Here is a 20653-nt window from a genome sequence, read left to right on the forward strand (position 1 = left end):
ACGTTGTTGTTTAAAATCAATAATAATATTTGGTCGCTCTGAAGGACTCACAGCTGAGTTCAGGTTCAATCACCAACACTTCCCTCCAGGAGAGATTCTGGATTATTGCAGTAAAATGTTTGATTTTGCAGCAGTTTTTCTAAATTATGATCAAATCTGAAAAGAGAAGTTTGATAAAAACCTTCAATAAAAACAAACTGAGTCAGTTACATTTAATATTTAGTGACAGTTTACCTTGTTGCCGCCGGACGTTGTTCTTTAAAATTAATGAAGCCATCCTTTGACTGATCACTCTTCATAGACACACAGCTGGGTCCAGGTCCAGGTCCAGGTCCAGGTCCAGGTCCAGGTCCAGGTCCAGGTCCAGGTCCAGCAGAGTCTGGTCTGTGCTGCCTCCTTGTTCTTCTACACAACACACACAGAGCTTTGAGTGTGAATAATGATGGTGGAGAACAGTGATGGACAGTTAGAGATCCTCATCTCACCTCTGAGCTTTGGTCTGGCTGTCATGTTCCCCACACAGAGAGCTTTTAGAGGGAGGGACTCCCTCCTCTCTGTCCTCACTCTGATCCATGCTGCTGAAGTCACATCCACATCAGTCACACACACTTTCTACCTTCATCTGGAGAGGAAACACAGATCATCCTTTACATCATTTCTCCTGTCACATCCTAAATATCAGCTGCTCCTCCTGTGATTGGCTGTTATTCTCTGTTATATATCAGTGTGAATGCAGCCAGACAGCAGTGTGAGGCAGAGAAAGCTGCCATCAGCTGCTGTACTTCTACTATCAGTCCACTAGATGGCGTCATGAAGCTGCAGTGAAGTGAAGAGCAGCACACATGATGCATGGAGGAGGATTTACATTCACTGACAGGCAGAAGGACTGAGAGCGACTACAGAGTCTCTGCACAAAATGACTTTATGCAACAAACAGCAGCAGATTATTTGAGATGAAACAACTGTGATGGAATTTATTTCACCTCAAGCCTTCAATATAACATTTATCATTTCCCCTCTATCAACATTTAAACATGATTTAATTAACTAACATCTTATATTTACTCTATATGTAACATATAGGCTGTTATACTCATATTCTTGTGCTAATGAATCTCACTGAAATCAGATTGTTTCAGTGTCTCGTTAATTGAGACCAAATGGATCAATTCTGTCCAGAAAACAACAGAAATAACTGACTTGTAAATAATTGTTGTTGCATTTTAGTCACTGATCTACTGAAAGTTGTAATTCAAACCTTTAAAGTCATCAAACTGGTTAAAAACTTTTTAACAGCATCTAGACGTCAAACATGCAACAAAGATTAAATATTACAGTTTGTACTTTGTTCTTTAAATGCAGCGTGAGGGACTGTCAACATTTCTAAAGTTCCCACTTGTCTTGAATGCAGCATGAAAACATTTTTACAACTTAGTCAAATATTTTACTGTGTGATCACTGACTTCATTGTGTTATAAAATAACTGAAAACATGGTTACTGATTAACTTTGACCTCAATAAACATGAATTATAATCTTTCATGAACAACCTGAGTATCTGCTTTTATAGTTTTATGAGTTCATGTTTAACAGTATCAACTGTAATATATCAAAAGTTCCCACTTGTCTTGAATGCAGCATGAAAACATTTTTACAGCAATAAGTCTGAATAATAATCATATCAGCAACACACTGAACCAACCAGAATAACAGCAAATAACACAGATAAAGTAAAGTCAGAGCTCATGTTTCCTGATCTCTATGATTCTCCAGATGAAATGTAATATTTAGAACAATAGTATTCCATTAGCTTTATTTAATATAAAAGTTATAATGTAAGATCATGCCAAACTAGTTGATATGGTGTTAGGTAGGAAGGAAGGAAGGAAGGAAGGAAGGAAGGAAGGTGTTTTATTGACTATTTACTGTTTTTAAGCAAGTTGAATTATTTGGTACAAAGTTTTTATGGTTACACCACTTAGACATTTTTACCATAATCCTCTAATATATTCTCTCTAAATGGATTAAAAGCAGAAATTTGATGCTGGGTCCACCAAAAAAAGAATGTGTGAAGTTATTCATACGTTTATTTTCATATTTCAAATAAAAAGACAGATAAAGCTGGATAAGCACACATATAAACAAAAAATGGAAGCAAATATGGCATCTGGTAACTCCAGAGAAGCATGGCAAGGAATTAAAACCATGACAAATGTTCCACACAAGGGCCGAGGAATATCTACAGCAGTGTTCCTCAAATACAAATCTTTAAGGTCCATAAAAAATGTTTTCAATGAGTCAAAGGTCTGTTTATTAGTCGGTCAAGCCAACAAATCAATGTATCCACCACCACCCAACTTAATACAGTGTTGTCTAGTAGAAAAATAGAATATATGACTTAACTATAACATGTATTTTTAATTTTAACAACAAAATAAAATGTCCTCTTCATAAAAGCAATAAAATCTAATAAATACTCAAAAACAAAACTTATTTTTCGTTTTAACATAAATTCAAATAAATACTTATATAAAATAAAACAAAATACATTCACAACCCCTGCAAATAACCCAAAACTAATATAAACACCTTTCTTTTAAAATACAGACACAAAGGACACAAGAAAGGAGGAAATAACTGTAGTTTCAAAAGCGAAAGTATAAATGGGTCAGAGGGGGAGGGGGGAGCCAATAAAAGCTAAATAAATTGTGCTTTTATTGAAAATGTTGTAACCTTTTGTATCATCTGCAGGTTTGGTAACACTACTGAGGCACAGAAACAGATAAACTGTATTAATGGCAAGTTAACTGGTCGGGATCACCTACCTGCCGACCTTTGAACACATTTACAGGAAGAGAACTGTGAGTCTTGTTCTGTTCAGGAAGTCAACACAGTAACAAACACAGAGCAGCTTGTTTGTGATGAAGAGGAAACATTAGAGATCCTAATGAAGACAATTCAAAGCAAACAAAGGTCCACTTACTCAACTTCTTCCTATGAAGGTTTTCTCTGTGCAGCTCTCTGCTGTCTGGACCAGGTCTACTTTAAAAAGGGCGTCACCAGGACCCGGAAGCGCCGCGCTTGGAAGTTCTCGCGCGTGCCACAACCCTTCAGTTCACAGAGTGGGCTATATATATATATATATATATATATATATATATATATATGGGGCTCATCACTCTGACAGAATGATCACATGTACAGGCTCACCTCAGGCCTGTGTTTTATCATCTCTTTTGTTCTTTTTATATATCAACCTTCAGTTCACAGCAGAGGCGTATTTCTCCGGTCGGCAAGCGGCTCTGCTCCTCTGTTGTCACACTTGTCACACTCTGATGGGTGTGTATGACACCCCTTCCCTTAAAGCCAGCCCACTCTGTGTCCCTGCTCTGACACACACACACACACACACACTCCAATGAACGCCAATCAGCTCAGAGCTCAAAGATCAGCTGCTCCCTGCTCATTTCACAATATCCCCTCATATCTCTATACATGAGAGCAGAAAGAGTCAATTCTTCAGTTTTTACACTTTTTGTTGGAGAAAAAACAAAACAGTCCCATTATATATTGGTCCAATGTTACATCATCTCAATTCATTATATAAACAGTATTTTTAAAGGTGTTTTTTTGATTTTTTGAATAGATGGGTCAAACATTCAACACAAAGACAAAAATGCTGCAATCTGCAAAAAATCAAAATATTTCCATGTTTGTATATTATGGGTCATTTAAGTAAAGGTCATCAAGTTTCTGCCTAAAGAAAAGTTTGGAGGTTGTGTTTTCTTCTCTCAAATGTAAAAGTGTGTGGACCCTGAACAGTAAGGGTTAATATAACACATATGTGACCTACAGCCGCCTTCCTGCTGCCACTCTAACATGCTGTAAAAACCTCCTGATCACTGACAACAAACATCAACCTTTCTTTATGTTCAACATGTGAGTTCAGACTGTAGATGTGATGGAGGCGCTCAGGAATCACTTCCTGAAGTTAATCTGTGCCATCTGCTTTTGAATTAGAATTTTTAGCACTGAATTTTTTTGCATCGAATTTCAAACACTGATTTTTTTTTTCATTGAAATCAGACTTTGAGTTTTAAAAGCTGTTGAATTTCAAGAATTGAATTTTTTTTCCTCTGAATTTTTTCTAATGTCACAAACATCCGGGTCACTAAAGAGAAGCAATCGATCCCTGAATCAAATCGTTCACCATCCAGCCAATCAAGTTACGCTCCGTTTGTCCTGTGACCCCCGACACAGGAAGGCGGTTAAGCCCACTCAGCTATGTCAGCTACCAGTGAGTATTTACCATTTTATTTACCATTTCTATTGGTAAATAAAATGGTAAATACTCTGTGAACGATTTGATTCAGGGATCGAATTGCTTCTGTCTGGTTACTCGGATGTTGACTCTGAATTTTTGACACTGAATTTTTTGCGACATTGAATTTTTTTAAACATTAGAAAAAATTCAGAGGAAAATTCAACGGCATCTAAAATTCAAAGTCTGATTTCAATGGGGGGAAAAATTCAGTGTTTGAAATTCAATGAAAAAAAAAATCAGTGCCAAAAATTCAAAAGCAGATGGCACAGATTTACTTCCATACTTCCTCTATTTACACTCTGCTATAACAAGTCAGAGCAGGAAGCAGCAGCCCGTCCAATAATCCAAAATGAATCATGTTACACATTCACATCAGCTCACAGACACTTTCTACCTTCATCTGTGGAGGAAACACTGTGAGCACAGCTGAAAGCATCACTCATATCAGCTGCTTCTCCACAATCTCAACCATCTTGTGCTTCATAGAAATGAGCTGCTGTATATTCACATGTACACCTGTAGTGAGTTAGAGCTGAAAATCACTTTGTTTCCATCTGCATCAAACAGCTGATTCAGCAAACGGTTCATGGACACAATGAGTCAAAACCTGAACAAACATCAGCCCACAGCTAACTCACTGAATCCATGGCAGCGCTACACTTCCTGTGACATCACCCAGAGCATCATGGGAACTGTAGTTTCAGATCAGATCAAATCAGATGAAGACCAGGAACAAAGAATAATAACAGGAGTAATGTTGACTGCAGGGGCGGTGCCAGACATCGTAGACATCCGGGGCTTAAGCCTGGTCTTGCTAGGGGGGTCCGGGGGTTTGAAAAACAACCCCTTAAGTCTATCAGACCATCAAAATCAGATGAGGAGTTAATAGAAGATAAGAGTCAGCGCTCTGCTGCCATCTAGTGGACAGACTCAGTGTGAGTGATCTGCTGCAGACTGAGCCGGGAACAGAAAGTGAGAAAGTTGATGCAAATGATGAGGACACTCATTGAAAGGAAGGAAGGAAGGAAGGAAGGATGGAAGAACGGAAGGAAGGAAGGAAGGAAGGAAGGAAGGAAGGAAGGAAGGAAGGAAGGGAAGGAAGGACGGAGGAAAGAAGGAAGGAAGGAAGGAGGGAAGGTAGGGGGGAGGAAAGAAAGAGAGGAGGGAGGGAGGAAGGGAAGAAAGAAGGAAGGAAGGAAGGAAGGAAGGAAGGAAGGAAGGAAGGAAGAAGAAAGGGAGATGGAGGAAGGAAAGAAGGAAGGGAGGAGAGAAGGAGGGAGGTAGGAAGGACAGATTGAAGTAAGGAAAGGAAGGAAGGAAGGACAGAGGAAGGAAAGAAGGAAGGGAGGAGAAGGAGGGAGGTAGGAAGGACAGATGGAAGTAAGGAAAGGAAGGAAGGAAGGACAGAGGAAGGAAAGAAGGAAGGGAGGAGAAGGAGGGAGGTAGGAAGGACAGATGGAAGTAAGGAAAGGAAGGAAGGATGGAAGGACAGAAGAAAGGAAGGATGGAAGGAAGGAAAGGAAGGAAGGACGGAGGAAATAAGGAACGAGGGAGGGAGAAAGGAAAAGAGCAAGGGAAGAAAGAAGGCAGGGAGGAAGGAAAGGAAGGAAGGAAGGAAGGATATTTTTTTATATTAAAGGGTTAAGGATGTGTGAAATGTGTGCACTCTGTCTTGGATTGCTTTTTTCTTCTTCTTTCTTTATTGTGTGTGAAGTTTTGGACACACACTCATTTCCATCTTTATCTCAGATTGTCTCTATTTTTTAAGACTGACTCTCTGCTCTCCCACTTCTTTTTTTAAATCTCTTTTTCCATGTTTATTTCTCCTTGTTGTGTGTGTTCAGTCTGTATGCATTGCTATTGCTCGCTGTTTCTCTGTTATTTGTATTTTGATTTCAGCCGTAAAGTCAAAGAAGAAAGAAAACACAACATCAACTCATCAAACCAAATCCTTTATCACTAATTTACAGGTCAAATAAATGAATGAATTCCAGTCTTTCAGTCAGTTCACAGCAGCTCAGACAAACATGCAAACATACAATTGAACATATATGAGAATAAAGTTTCCAGTAATAAATGACTGATGGATAAATATGAACTCAGGTGGAAATGGAGATCTATAAATATCACAAAATTACAAACACAATTCTTTCCTGAAACTGAAGAAATTAATAAGAAATCATTAAAAATAATGTAGTTTTAAAATAAAGAGTGACATAAACTAACAGATCCACAGAAATACAAAACTAACAACACAGATTCAATCAGATATGAGTCATTTATACACAAAGACAGAAAAAGAACTACAATAAAAATAGATGTTATAGTTAGTGGCAAAACTCTTACAGCATGTTTAAAAAGCTCGCTCACAACTTGACGTTTCAGTAAAACATCATCATGTTGATTGACAGCTGTACATGCACATCCAGTAGAGACACATAAAAACATGTTGGTTTCTGAATCCACTATATGATTAAAAAAACAAGTCATTGAACAAGAAGCCCAAAAAACCAAATAAGAGGAGAAAGAACAAAGTTCCTCTATAGGCCAGCAGATACTTCCTGTCATTATGTGTGTTATAGTTAGTGGCTAAACTCTTCCAACATGTTTAAAAAGCTCGCTCACAACTTGACGTTTCAGTAAACTTTGAGCCGCTGGTGGTTTTCTCTCTGAGAGCTTCTGAGTTTCACTTTGGGTGTTGGACTTGAACATTGACTGAGACTCATAAGGATCAAAGCCACGACCTCCGAACCTCCAAACAGTCCTCTAACAGACTGAGATATCTGCTCTGAGAAAATCAGCTTCTGTTTTACAGCTTTTTAAATGTGGATATATGTGACTGACTAACTAACTGTCAGTCATGTGGAAACCATGTTGGCTTTACAAACTCTATTTACAACCAGTGAGAGATCAGGTTGGTACTAAATAACATGAGAACGTTTCTCTGACAGGAGGAGACTCTCCTTCCTACAAACCACACAGAGACACTGAACCAGACCAGACCCAGAACCCAGCATACAGAGGTTCAGTGAATGTGGTGTTGAAGGTGTGGAGGTGGATCAGTGTGTCAGAGGAGACTCTGTAGAAGGACAGAGTGCGAGCAGGACAGTCCACATACACTGCTACTCTGTTAGAGACAGAGGAGGAGGAGGAGGAGGAGGAGGAGGAGGAGGAGGAGGAGGAGGAGGAGGAGGAGGAGGAGATGGATGTTCCTCTCTTATTGTGACAGACAGAGAAACCATCAAAATCAGAGCATCTCAGACTCCAGGACTGATCGTTCCTTCCAAACACACAGTCATCACTGTTTCCTTTCCTTCTGATTCTTCTGTAACTCACTGATATAGAAACGTATCCTCTCCACTCGACCTCCCAGTAACAGCGACCAGTCAGATCATTTCTACACAGCAGCTGATGATAGGAGTCAAATCTGTCTGGATGATCAGGATATGACTGATCCTCCTCCACATGTGTCACCTTCCTGTTGTTATTAGACAGTTTGAGTTTTCTGTTCGCTGTGTTTGGATCCAGTGTGAGTTCACAGAAATCTGATGGAGAGAACGAGACACAATACAGTTATTGATCAGTTATTGATCGATCATCTGTTTCTAACCTGATGTGAGTTGCACATGCGCAGTTGAGTCGGCCATCTTGGACAGTGATGTACGGCAACACCACTTGGACAAAGTACAGTTATAGGTTGGATAGATGTATTTCATTCATGTTTCAGCAGTTGGATGTGAGTCCGCACAAAGTATAGAAACAATAGAAGTTCAACACCAGATTTTACATCTGTATGTAAGCAGAGAAGTAGTAATACACCTGATGTTTGTTTATTAAACCATAGAACAGTACAAATATTGACAAACCCAAACTTTTTCATATGTACCATTCAGTTGATCTATAACATCACACCTCCTGTATTGTAACTGCAGAACTTACTGCCACAGTGTGTGTAATACACAATAAGGGAGAAAATACAAAGTAAACAAATATGTTTTAAATACTATATTAAAAGAAAAAGAAGAGAAAAGTAATATTACTAATGAACAAATAAAATAATACAAAGAGAAAGCAAGGGGTTTAGCACAGCTGAAATGTAACCATAAGTGAATACAATGTGTTAGCATGAGCATTATCTATCTTCTTAAGGCTCCTTTGAAAAAGAGAGAGTTCATTTTTAGGTGCAGACCACGAGGGGGAGGACTTAGCAAATCCACATTTATCTACATCATATTTTGTTACTATAATTAGGTTATTTATTAAAAATTCAGTCTCTTTATTTTTGAGGATTGCTCCCATCTGAATATTTTGGAAGGACAGGAAATCCACATGTATGGATTTGGAAGACATCAGATCCTGGAGAGATTTCCATCATTTCTGAACAGCCTCACACTCAGAAAACAGCTGCTCTGTTGTTTCTACATTTGGGCCACAAAAATAACACTTTTCTAATTTAAACCTTTTTCTTATGAATTCACTTTATTGTTTTAAAATGTATTTCTTTCTCTATATTTCAACCTTGTCATAACGGTGATAAATAACTGTATTCCTTGTTCTACCGGGATAGAGGCTATTTACAAGGGATTGTCTCAAAAAACATATTATTACACTTTTCGTTCACATAATGGATTTTAATCTTACGTAAACTCGGTGTCGGCATGTTCAGTATATTGTTCTTAATCGACTGAAAAAGGATTCTTGGAAAGTTCTGTGTCACTTTCTTATAAACCTCAATAGAGCCATCAATATTATATTTAGTATTGAATTCATTCAAATCAAGTATATTTCCATTTTCGTCCAGTAAATGTGTAATTGACCATATTTGTTTTTCCATAAATATAGATTTCCTTCTGCTCAATATGACTCTATTATTCCATAGTGGGACATTATGAGGGCTGAAGTTATGTTTGAATCATTTAGAGAGTTTAATAGGTCATTTACATATTTCAAAGTGGCACGCTAATAAAAACTGAATCCCTCCCACTTTACTGAATACAAAGTTGGGTAATGAGAACCATATCTCTTCACCACTCTTTAGAAACCATTGGAGCCATTTCATTTTTAATATTCCATTCATTATTTCAAACACAATTGCCTTTATTCCTCCTTCCTCATGATCCTTTTCTCATATTATCATGTTTATTTTTACAAATGAAATTAACATTTATTCTATTAATATCTTTAATAATCCTTGGAGGAATTACTAGAGAGTAAGCAGGATAGATTATTCTAGATATACATCGTTCTCCCAAAAAGAGTCAGATCCCTTTGCAAACACTTATTTCATGTTCGTCTACATTTGTCAACATTATCTCAGCTAGTATCTGAACATTTAGTTATCCACATTTCTAGGAACCTGATATTGTTTTTGACTGGTATATAATACATTGAAGATTGGCAGCAACTATGGATATTCATGATTTCACATTTGTTCAGATTCAAATGTAGACCTGAAGCTCGGGAAAACAACTCTATGGTTTCTAAGGCCAATGGAATTTGTTCTTTATTGTTTAGAAAGATTGTTGTATCGTCAGCTGACTTATGATTCATTTGTGGTTGTTAATGTCTAATCCTTCTATATTCTCATTTGTAACCGTTATAGCTAGTAATTCTGTGACTGCAATAAATAGAAGAGGGGAAATACTGCAGAAGTCTAAAAATAAAATAAAACCATGATCATTAATGAAGTGACTATAATCAATAAGATCCAGAAGCAGGCAGATATTGTTATGGATAGATCTTCCTTTAAGGAATCCTGATTGTGTTGAGCTAATTATGTCGGATATGTCTGCTTTTAATCTCATTTTGTAGTCTGTGTTTAACCTTTCACTCTGGAATACTTTCACATGTACAGCTTGTTCTTCTAATAGTGTGTTATGGTGTTACAGTAAATCAGAGACAAGCTGAACATTTAATAAATATGTATGTAGGAGCCAATATTATGTTTTATTATGTTATAGAAAGTTGAAAGTTTTAATGTAGATTACAGTGTTTTTATAGTGGTTTGATTGTGTTATGACATATTGCCTTTTATCGCATAGATGTCAAATTTACTACAGCACCTGAAGTAGGCGCTGCTGATGCTTTCTGCGTTAGGCGCTGCGCATGCGCATGGTGTTGTTTTTTTGAAGGACTTGTAAAAAGTACAAGACGTGGATTAGCAGAGTGCTAATAGGTACAGAAAAAGAAGGTTTTTTGACCGTCACTTCAGATGTTACTGTTACGTTAAGATTTTGTGGACCGTTGTAAAACCCAAGAGAAGTATTAATGGAAATACATGGATTCTGCAACAAGAAAAATAAACAACAAAACTACAACCTAACTCTCCGGTGGTTTGTGAGTAGTTAAGGAAGACAGTAACATACGAGTCGAGCCAGCTGTACCTTCACACTGCTAATTAATATAGTGGCTTTGGTGTTGAAATATAAGTTTGCCACTACAATGTATTTACACTAAAGCAGACAGACTCTGCAAACACCAGGAAGAAGAAGACAAAAGAGGAAGAGCTGAGACAAAAACAATGATGTGGTAGTTATGTTTGATCTCAATAATAATAAAAAATGACTAAAAGTTACTTGTGTATTAAAATGATAGTAAGTACGGTTGTATAGCATAAATGTTACGCTGTTACTTAGGGGTTCATCTTTTTTTAATTCAGTTTTCGTCGTCACATGTAGAAAGCGGGTCGGGGGAATGAAGTGTTTTGTCCAAGCAGAGTTGCCATACATAACTGTCCAAGATGGCGGACGCGACTCAAATCAGGTTATTGATCTACCAACTGTTTGATGATGACATCATCAACCTCAGTAGGATGTCTCACACACACACACACACACACACACACACACACACACACACACACACACACAGTGTTTGATTCTTGTTTTTTTCCACAATGAAATAAAGAATTAAAATAAAAGCAGACTTACACTTCCTCAGACCTGGTGTCAACCATCGGACTCCAGCAGGCTGCAGGCTGAAAGGAGGAGGGGGGTCAGAGCAGCACGTTCTCTTTCAGCATGCTAACATGGACGTTACATGGCTCTAGTCTACTGTTTTATTATTCTCTTCTAATGTGGGGTTGGGCTTTCATACACTTTGATCCAATCTGAATCCACTATCCCAATCCTTCTGAAACCCTGATTGAATCTAATCAGGTTTAACTTTCAACATTTACAGGAAACTTCAGTTAGAAAGAAGAAAAAGTCAAAGATTCAGGTGAGATCTGTGATCAGCTCTGACAGAGAAAATGTTTCCAGCTCTTCCTCCTCTATCACACATTGTCTGTCCATACCTGAGAGTGTCCAGTCTCCAGTGTGGATCCTCCAGTCCAGCAGACAGAAGTTTCCCTCCTGAGTCTCCTGGATGATTGTAGCTCAGGTCCAGCTCTCTCAGATGGGAGGGGTTGGTCCTCAGAGCTGAGGCCAGAGAAGCACAGCCTTCCTCTGTGATCAGACATCCTGACAGGCTGCAAACACACAAAACAACACACAGTGTGAGAGTACTGGGGGGTTTCGAGAAAGCGGGTTATGTGAAAACTCAGAGTAAGTTAACCCTGAGATGAGGAAAACTCTGTTATCTGTTCCAGAAAGAGAGGTAACTGAATCTCTGAGTCAGTCACCATGGTAACTGAAACTCTGAGTCAGTCACCATGGTAACCGACACTCTGAGTCAGTCACCATTCTACCTGTCAGACAGGTTTTCCGTTCCTAACGTTAATTTATGAGATGAATATCTGATATAATGGTATCACTTTTCATTAAACTCAATATATATATCTATAAAACCCTCCCCCAAAAACTTTTGCAGGTTGTTTAGATCCATTATCAAGTCAACCATCAGAGACACTTTGAGCATCTACAGACAGCGTCTCATACACACTGAGAGAGCCTGGCGTACTTATAAGGAGAACAGATACGGCTCCAGAGGGAACCGATCACCCACAGCTCTGAAGATGAAGCTCAGATTAATCGAGTGGAACCACTGGTTGGCCAAAAAACACTGGACCTACCCTAACCCTTTAAAAAAGCATCACTGTGTTACTGAAGGTGTAACAGTAGGACATAAGCAGGCAAGAAATTAGACTTTCAAAATGTTCAACTAGTATCTTGATTCTTGATTACTGTGGTGTATAAGACAGAAACTACATGGAAATTATCCTGCAACAGCTCACTTAAATGCCATGATATGTGAGGTCAATTTAGGGGCAATTTCTAAGAACTTTCAAATAATATTATCTGCTAATTATCACATGACTGTTCAATTTACAGACCGGTCCAATGAGATGTTAGCCAAATCTGTAAACTCATCAGTGGTGTTTAATAATTCAACAACAAAAACAAAAGAAAACAATAAAAATCTGCATAGAAAGTAATTCTCTGCTGCTGAAGTTTAGAAAAAACTGGTTTGACAAATCACATCAGCAGAGACAATCCTACACAGGTTTAATGTTTATCCTCTGAAGGTTATAAATGTTTTGTGTTTGTTATGTACATTGGGATCTACTCTAAAGACTCATGTAAAAAGGGTCGGTGTTAAGAGCAAATGCTTTAGCCTTCACCTTTTTGGTCAGAAACTGCTTCATTTGTTTATTTCTTTATATTTTTCACCTTTTGGTTGACAGAAAACAAGAACATATGATTATTTACTTTATTATACGTGTATTCTAAACTAAAAAGGTTGATGAATCCTGACCTGAGAGTCTTCAGTTCACAGTGTGGACTCTCCAGTCCAGCAGAAAGCTGCTTCACTCCTGAATCCTGCAGGTTGTTGTTACTCAGGTCCAGATCTCTCAGACTAGAGGACTGGGAGCTGAGAACTGAGGACAGAGCTGCACAGCTTCTCTCTGAGAGATTACAGTCAGTCAGCCTGGAGATACAAATGAAATACATCAGAATCTGTGATAAACAGACGTAAATATCTCAATCACATGATATAAAAGAAGTAAAGATCAGTTTCTTTAGTTTATAAAGCTGAGTCAATGAAAGATAAACTGGAAAATACAAACATTTTATTTCCTGTGAAAATAAAATCTTGGTGAAAAACTTTTGTGAATCAGAAATCGTGACATTAGAAAAGCCGAACTTCAAAGTTGAGAAAAATACTTCAAAGACAAAGTATAACTTGATCTGACCTGAGAGCTTCCAGTCCACAGTGTGGACTCTCCAGTCCAGCAGAAAGCTGCTTCACTCCTGAATCCTGCAGGTTGTTGTGACTCAGGTCCAGATCTCTCAGACTAGAGGACTGGGAGCTGAGAACTGAGGACAGAGCTGCACAGCTTCTCTCTGAGAGGTTACAGCCACTCAACCTGGAAAGGAAATATAAAGAAACAGAAAACAAGTAAGAAGTTACTTTTTCTTTAAAGACAGCACAATATTTAAATAATGATGAATAAATCAAACTATCTGTGTACTGATGATAGAAAAATATTGTGTGACTTGATCTGCTGTTTCATTAGTGATATTTGTTACAAAAGAACCCTTGAAGAGATAACTGCTGTGTGCTGTCTGTGTAAGATTTGTGTGTCTGAATTAAAGAGATGCTGACTTCAAAAGACCTCATTGAATGGTGACTATTATTTCAATATAGTTCACATTTTTATTTCCTACAACTTACAGAGCTTTGTTGGAGGCTTTGACCACTGGCAGCAGCCTCAGAAGAGCCTCCTCTGAAGCAGAGTATTTCTTCAGGTCAAACACATCCAGATCTTTTTCTGATGACAGTAAGATGAAGACTAGAGCTGACCACTGAGCAGGAGACAGTTTATCTGTAGAGAGACTTCCTGATCTCAGGGACTGTTGGATCTTCTCCACTAGAGAACGATCATTCAGTTCATTCAGACAGTGGAACAGATTGATGCTTCTCTCTGCAGACACATTCTCACTGAGCTTCTTCTTGATGTACTGGACTGTTTCCTGATTGGTCTGTGAGCTACTTCCTGTCTGTGTCAGCAGACCTCTTAGGAGAGTCTGATTGGTCGGCAGTGAAAGACCCAGGAGGAAGCGGAGGAGCAAGTCCAGGTGTCCATTTGGACTCTTTAAGGCCTCGTACACAGCTCTCTGGTAGAAATTTGTCTGGGATTTTCTTGGTTTTCCTGCCAGCAGATTGACTCCAGACTTGATGAATGTCAGATGGACATGAAGAGCAGCCAGAAACTCCTGAAGGCTCAGATGGACGAAGCAGAACACCTTGTCCTGGTACAGCCCTCTCTCCTCTTTAAAGACCTGTGTGAACACTCCTGAGTACACTGAGGCTGCTCTGATATCGATGCCACACTCTGTCAGGTCTGATTCATAGAAGATCAGGTTGCCTTTCTGCAGCTGCCCAAAAGCCAGTTTTCCCAGAGACTCAATCATCTTCCTGCTCTTTGGACTCCAGTGTGGATCTGTCTCAGCTCCTCCATCATACTTGACCTTCTTCAGTTTGGACTGAACCACCAGGAAGTGGATGTACATCTCAGTCAGGGTCTTGGGCAGCTCTCCTCCCTCTCTGCTTTTCAACACATCCTCCAGAACTGTAGCAGTGATCCAGCAGAAGACTGGGATGTGGCACATGATGTGGAGGCTTCGTGATGTCTTGATGTGGGAGATGATGGTGCTGGCCTGCTCCTCATCTCTGATTCTCTTCCTGAAGTACTCCTCCTTCTGTGGGTCAGTGAACCCTCTGACCTCTGTCACCATGCCGACACACTCAGGAGGGATCTGATTGGCTGCTGCAGGTCGTGTGGTTATCCAGAGGCGAGCAGAAGGAAGCAGTTTCCCCCTGATGACGTTTGTCAGCAGCACATCCACTGAGGTGGACTCTGTAACATCAGTCAGGATCTCATTGTTGTGGAAGTCCAGAGGAAGTCGACACTCATCCAGACCGTCAAAGATGAACACAACCTGGAACTCTTCAAACCTGCAGATTCCTGCTTCTTTGGTTTCAGTAAAGAAGTGATGAACAAGTTCCACCAAGCTGTACTTTTTCTTTTTCAGCACATTCAGCTCTCTGAAAGTGAATGGAAATGTGAAGTGTATGTCCTGGTTGGCTTTGTCTTCAGCCCAGTCCAGAGTGAACTTCTGTGTTAAGACTGTTTTCCCAATGCCAGCCACTCCCTTTGTCATCACTGTTCTGATTGGTTCATGTCTTCCAGGTGAGGCTTTAAAGAAGTCTTCTTGTCTGATTGTTGTTTCTGGTCTGTCTGGTTTCCTGGATGCTGTTTCAATCTGTCTGACCTCATGTTCATCATTGACCTCTGCAGTCCCTCCCTCTGTGATGTAGAGCGGTGTGTAGATCTCATTCAGAAGGGTTGGGTTTCCTGCTTTAGCGATCCCCTCAAACAGACACTGGAACTTCTTGTGCAGGTTAGACTTTAGTTCACGTCGACACTCTGGAGCATGAGTTCCTGAATGAACACAATAAATATGATTAATAATTTAATACAAAATAAAAAATGACTTCCCTAAAGAGTACATATATGAACATTATCTTCCATCTCTTGAGACTTCAGTAAATGTCTCATTTATCCATCATATTAAATCTTAATAGAAATCCTCTTACTGCTCTGCAGACAGTCAGCCAGCTCCTCCTGCTTCATTCTCCTCAGGAAGTGCAGTGTGATCTTCAGAAATGCATCTCTGCTTCTCCTCCTCTGCTCTTTCTCCTCACCGTCCAACACCTCCTCATCCTCCGTCTGACTCTCTAAGCATCCTGGGTAATCTGGACTCAGAACCTTCTGCATCTTCTTCAGTTCGTTCTTCACAAAAGTGACGATGTTCTCCTCCAGCAGCTGGAACAGAATAATATATGAATGACACAATCAAACTAACATCATGAAGTAAACATCAGATCCATGTTGGACACACTGACAATCCACTGGTCTACAAAGTGCAGCATGGAGATGGTTGTGAACACAATAAATGTAAAAGTAGTTGTTGTACATGTACAGACCATAAATATGGAGTCCAGGTGTGTTTGATGCTGCTGGGCAGACTGACCACTGGGAACCTCTGAGCTCTCCTGGTCCACTCTGTGGAGGAATCATGAAGAATGAGCTCACATTATGTCTGTCCACACAGAGACAAACACAAGCTAAAGGTCCATCAAGTGATATTTGGATGTGAACAGAGAATCAGATGACTCCCTGTAGTGGTAAAGCTTTACTAGTCCTGCTGATCCCACTGAGAATCAACAGCTCAGTCTGTTTGTAGCTTTCAGCTCAGAGTCAGTTTGGTTTAGTCCCAACAGCTCTCAGCAACCCTCCATGAAGCTCTGCCTCCCTCGCTGCACACTGCTGAAGGCAGCAACAACCAGTGTGTGGTTGTATGAGACTGGTTGTACTGGGCAGCTCCCAGTATCAATGTGTCTGACTGTATGAGTGTGAACGCTGCTCAGAGAACTTTGTCTGAGTCAATAAAGGTTTAAAAACAGGAGACTTGATAAGAGTCTGATGAAAACATCATTATGTTTTTATCTGTTTGAAATCCTCACCTGTGATCATCAGAGTGGCGTCCATCTTTGAACTTATAAGGAAGCTCCATAGACCAATCACTGTTCAAAGACACACAGCTGGGTTCAGGTTGGTCCAGCTTCCTCCTGATAGAAACACAACATAAATTCTGCTCAGCACCCAGAACACACTGACACTAAATCTGTCAGTGATTTAATACACCTACTGTACGCAACACAGTAGTATCCAGGTAGTTTCATATGAGTTCACTGTTAAATTTGAACACGATTAACTGTATGAGTAGAGCTGTATTCAGTGCAGTGTGCAACACCTGGAGGGGTGAAGCTGACACTCAGCCGAGGACACAGATGCATGAACTCCTTAAATCTCAGCTGGTGGTAAATGAGTGTTGGGTTCTTATTGTCTAAGGCTTCTCCTTCATCTACTGTCTTGGATTGAACCTCATTTGGACGTCTCTTTGGATAAAAGCATCTGCCAAATGAATTATTGTCAATAAAATGTTTGTTTGGTCTTTATTAAAGATGCTGTGATGATGAGCAGCTGTCTGGATAATTCTCTGTTCTGCAGACATTTCTGTTGACAGTCCTTCAGCCTGTTAGTGATACTATTGCTTCTCCTGCAGTTGTTTGATGTGGTTAACACACTGCTTCCTTTAGCTCATCCTGTCAGACTAATATTAACAGTGTACTCTGAAACTGACAAGAACCCAAGCTGACCACAGCTGCTGGTCTCTGAGAAGGAAACTACCAACTTTTAATGAGCTTACAGGAGCTGAGTGATACTCAGAGACACATTTTGGGTGGAGGCTCATTTTAATACAGTATAGTAAATAAAAGGTTGTGGGTGTGTTTGTTTTGGGTCAGTCAGCGTGCTCGCTGGGTGGTGAAACCAGTGGCTGCAACATATTTAATAAATATCATAGAATAATGATGCAATCATTAAACACAACCAATGAAGTTTCATCTTAAATGTCCTGATGTTTTAAAGACATTTCTTGTAAACTGTGATGAGGGGCCCCGGCCCTCGTACCCACTCTAACATTCACACTGATCTGCTCTGTCCATCATCACTAGAAAATGATCATCAATCAATAGAAATTATAGTTTTAATAAAAACAGCAACAAACTGAAATGATCTAATTACCAACATTATGGATCATTATGGATCAGAAATATCAATAAATGATCCAAATGTCAAATAATTCAACTGAGAACTATTTATCCTGATTGAGGTTTGAACTCATATTGTCCAATAACCTGATTTTAATACTGAGAACTATTTACTTTTAATCAGATGAACGTTGTTGTTTAAAATCAATAATAATATTTGGAGCGGTCAATCTGAAGGACTCACAGCTGAGTTCAGGTTCAATCACCAACACTTCCCTCCAGGAGAGATTCTGGATTATTGCAGTAAAATGTTTGATTTTGCAGCAGTTTTTCTAAATTATGATCAAATCTGAAAAAAGAAGTTTGATAAAAACCTTCAATAAAAACAAACTGAGTCAGTTACATTTAATATTTAGTGACAGTTTACCTTTTTGCAGCCGGACGTTGTTCTTTAAAATCAATGAAGCCATCCTTTGACTGATCACTCTTCATAGACACACAGCTGGGTCCAGGTCCAGGTCTGGGTCCAGGTCCGGGTCCAGATCCAGGTCCAGCAGAGTCTGGTCTGTGCTGCCTCCTTGTTCTTCTACACAACACACACAGAACTTTGAGTGTGAATAATGATGGTGGAGAACAGTGATGGACAGTTAGAGATCCTCATCTCACCTCTGAGCTTTGGTCTGGCTGTCATGTTCCCCACACAGAGAGCTTTTAGAGGGAGGGACTCCCTCCTCTCTGTCCTCACTCTGATCCATGCTGCTGAAGTCACATCCACATCAGTCACACACACTTTCTATCTTCATCTGGAGAGGAAACACAGATCATCCTTTACATCATTTCTCCTGTCACATCCTAAATACCAGCTGCTCCTCCTGTGATTGGCTGTTATTCTCTGTTATATATCAGTGTGAATGCAGCCAGACAGCAGTGTGAGGCAGAGAAAGCTGCCATCAGCTGCTGTACTTCTACTATCAGTCCACTAGATGGCGCCATGAAGCTGCAGTGAAGTGAAGAGCAGCACACATGATGCATGGAGGAGGATTTACATTCACTGACAGGCAGAAGGACTGAGAGCGACTACAGAGTCTCTGCACAAAATGACTTTATGCAACAAACAGCAGCAGATTATTTGAGATGAAACAACTGTGATGGAATTTATTTCACCTCAAGCCTTCAATATAACATTTATCATTTCCCCTCTATCAACATTTAAACATGATTTAATTAACTAACATCTAATATTTACTCTATATGTAACATAGAGGCTGTTATACTCATATTCTTGTGCTACAGAATCTCACTGAAATCAGATTGTTTCAGTGTCTCGTTAATTGAGACCAAATGGATCAATTCTGTCCAGAAAACAACAGAAATAACTGACTTGTAAATAATTGTTGTTGCATTTTAGTCACTGATCTACTGAAAGTTTATAATTCAAACCTTTAAAGTCATCAAACTGGTTAAAAACTTTTTAACAGCATCTAGACGTCAAACATGCAACAAAGATTAAATATTACAGTTTGTACTTTGTTCTTTAAATGCAGCGTGAGGGACTGTCAACATTTCAAAAGTTCCCACTTGTCTTGAATGCAGCATGAAAACATTTTTACAGCAATAAGTCTGAATAATAATCATATCAGCAACACACTGAACCAACCAGAATAACAGCAAACAACACAGATAAAGTAAAGTCAGAGCTCATGTTTCCTGATCTCCATGATTCTCCAGATGAAATGTAATATTTAGAACAATAGTATTCCATTAGCTTTATTTAATATAAAAGTTATAATGTACCATCATGCCAAACTAGTTGATATGGTGTTTTATTGACTATTTACTGTTTTTAAGCAAGTTGAATAATTTGGTACAAAGTTTTTATGGTTACACCACTTAGACATGTTTGCCATAATCCTCTAATATATTCTCTCTAAATGGATTAAAAGCAGAAATTTGATGCTGGGTCCACAAAAAAAGAATGTGAAGTTATTCATACGTTTGTAGAGACAAATAAAAAGACAGATAAATATGGCAAATATGGGCAAATATGGCATCTGGTAACGCCAGAGAAGCATGGCAAGGAATTAAAACCATGACAAATGTTCCACACAAGGGCCGAGGAATATCTACAGCAGTGTTCCTCAAATACAAATCTTAAAGGTCCATAAAAAATGTTTTCAATGAGTCAAAGGTCCGTTTATTAGTTGGTCAAGCCAACAAATCAATGTATCCACCACCAACCAACTTAACAATACAGTGGTGTCTAGTAGAAAAATAGAATATATGACTCAACTATAACATGTATTTTTAATTTTAAAATATAAAAAAATATAAATATAATATTTTCTTAAAAACAAAAAACACTAATAAATACTCAAAAACAAAACTTATTTTTCGTTTTAACAAAACAAAACAAAATACATTCACAACCCCTGCAAATAACCCAAAAAATATCAACACTTTTCTTTTAAAATACAGACACACAGGATACAAGAAACGAGGAAAAACTGTAGTGCTGTTCTTAGTGCTGTGCAAGTATAAAGTAAACATCATGTTTCAAAAGCGAAAGTAAAAAAGTGAGTCATCAGAGGGGGAGGGGGGAGCCAATAAAAGCTGTTGCGGAATGCAAATACTTTGGTGGGCTAAATTGGGACACTGTATTAATGGAAAGTCGCTGCCGACCTTTGAACACATTTACAGGAAGAGAACTGTGAGTCTTGTTCTATTCAGGAAGTCAACACAGTAACAAACACAGAGCAGCTTGTTTGTGATG

General features: G+C 39.0%; 1 protein-coding gene across 1 annotated transcript; it reads right to left on the reverse strand.

The window, feature by feature from the left end:
- Positions 1–6728: 6728 nt before the first annotated feature.
- On the reverse strand, positions 6729–16844 carry LOC128362360 (NLR family CARD domain-containing protein 3-like). Its single transcript, XM_053323100.1, has 9 exons — positions 16795–16844; positions 16645–16708; positions 16255–16320; positions 15865–16093; positions 13939–15709; positions 13457–13630; positions 13018–13191; positions 11253–11299; positions 6729–7868 (listed from the first exon to the last, which is right to left on the reverse strand). Exons 1-9 carry the CDS (start codon positions 16842–16844, stop codon positions 7291–7293), a joined length of 3153 nt encoding a protein of 1050 aa, XP_053179075.1. The 3' UTR covers positions 6729–7290.
- Between the last annotated feature and the right edge of the window lie 3809 nt (positions 16845–20653).

Source organism: Scomber japonicus, chromosome 7, assembly GCF_027409825.1.
Source record: "Scomber japonicus isolate fScoJap1 chromosome 7, fScoJap1.pri, whole genome shotgun sequence".
Classification (NCBI taxonomy): domain Eukaryota; kingdom Metazoa; phylum Chordata; class Actinopteri; order Scombriformes; family Scombridae; genus Scomber; species Scomber japonicus.

Excerpts from the sequence above, each read along its gene's own strand:
- LOC128362360 (XM_053323100.1), bottom strand. The coding sequence starts at position 16,844 with ATGGAGCTTCCTTATAAGTTCAAAGATGGACGCCACTCTGATGATCAC. Across the intron at positions 16,094-16,254 it reads ACCTGGACTCCATATTTATG|CTGCTGGAGGAGAACATCGT; the intron begins GTCTGTACATGT and ends ATTCTGTTCCAG. Across the intron at positions 13,631-13,938 it reads AAAGCCTCCAACAAAGCTCT|GTTGAGTGGCTGTAACCTCT; the intron begins GTAAGTTGTAGG and ends TTTCCTTTCCAG.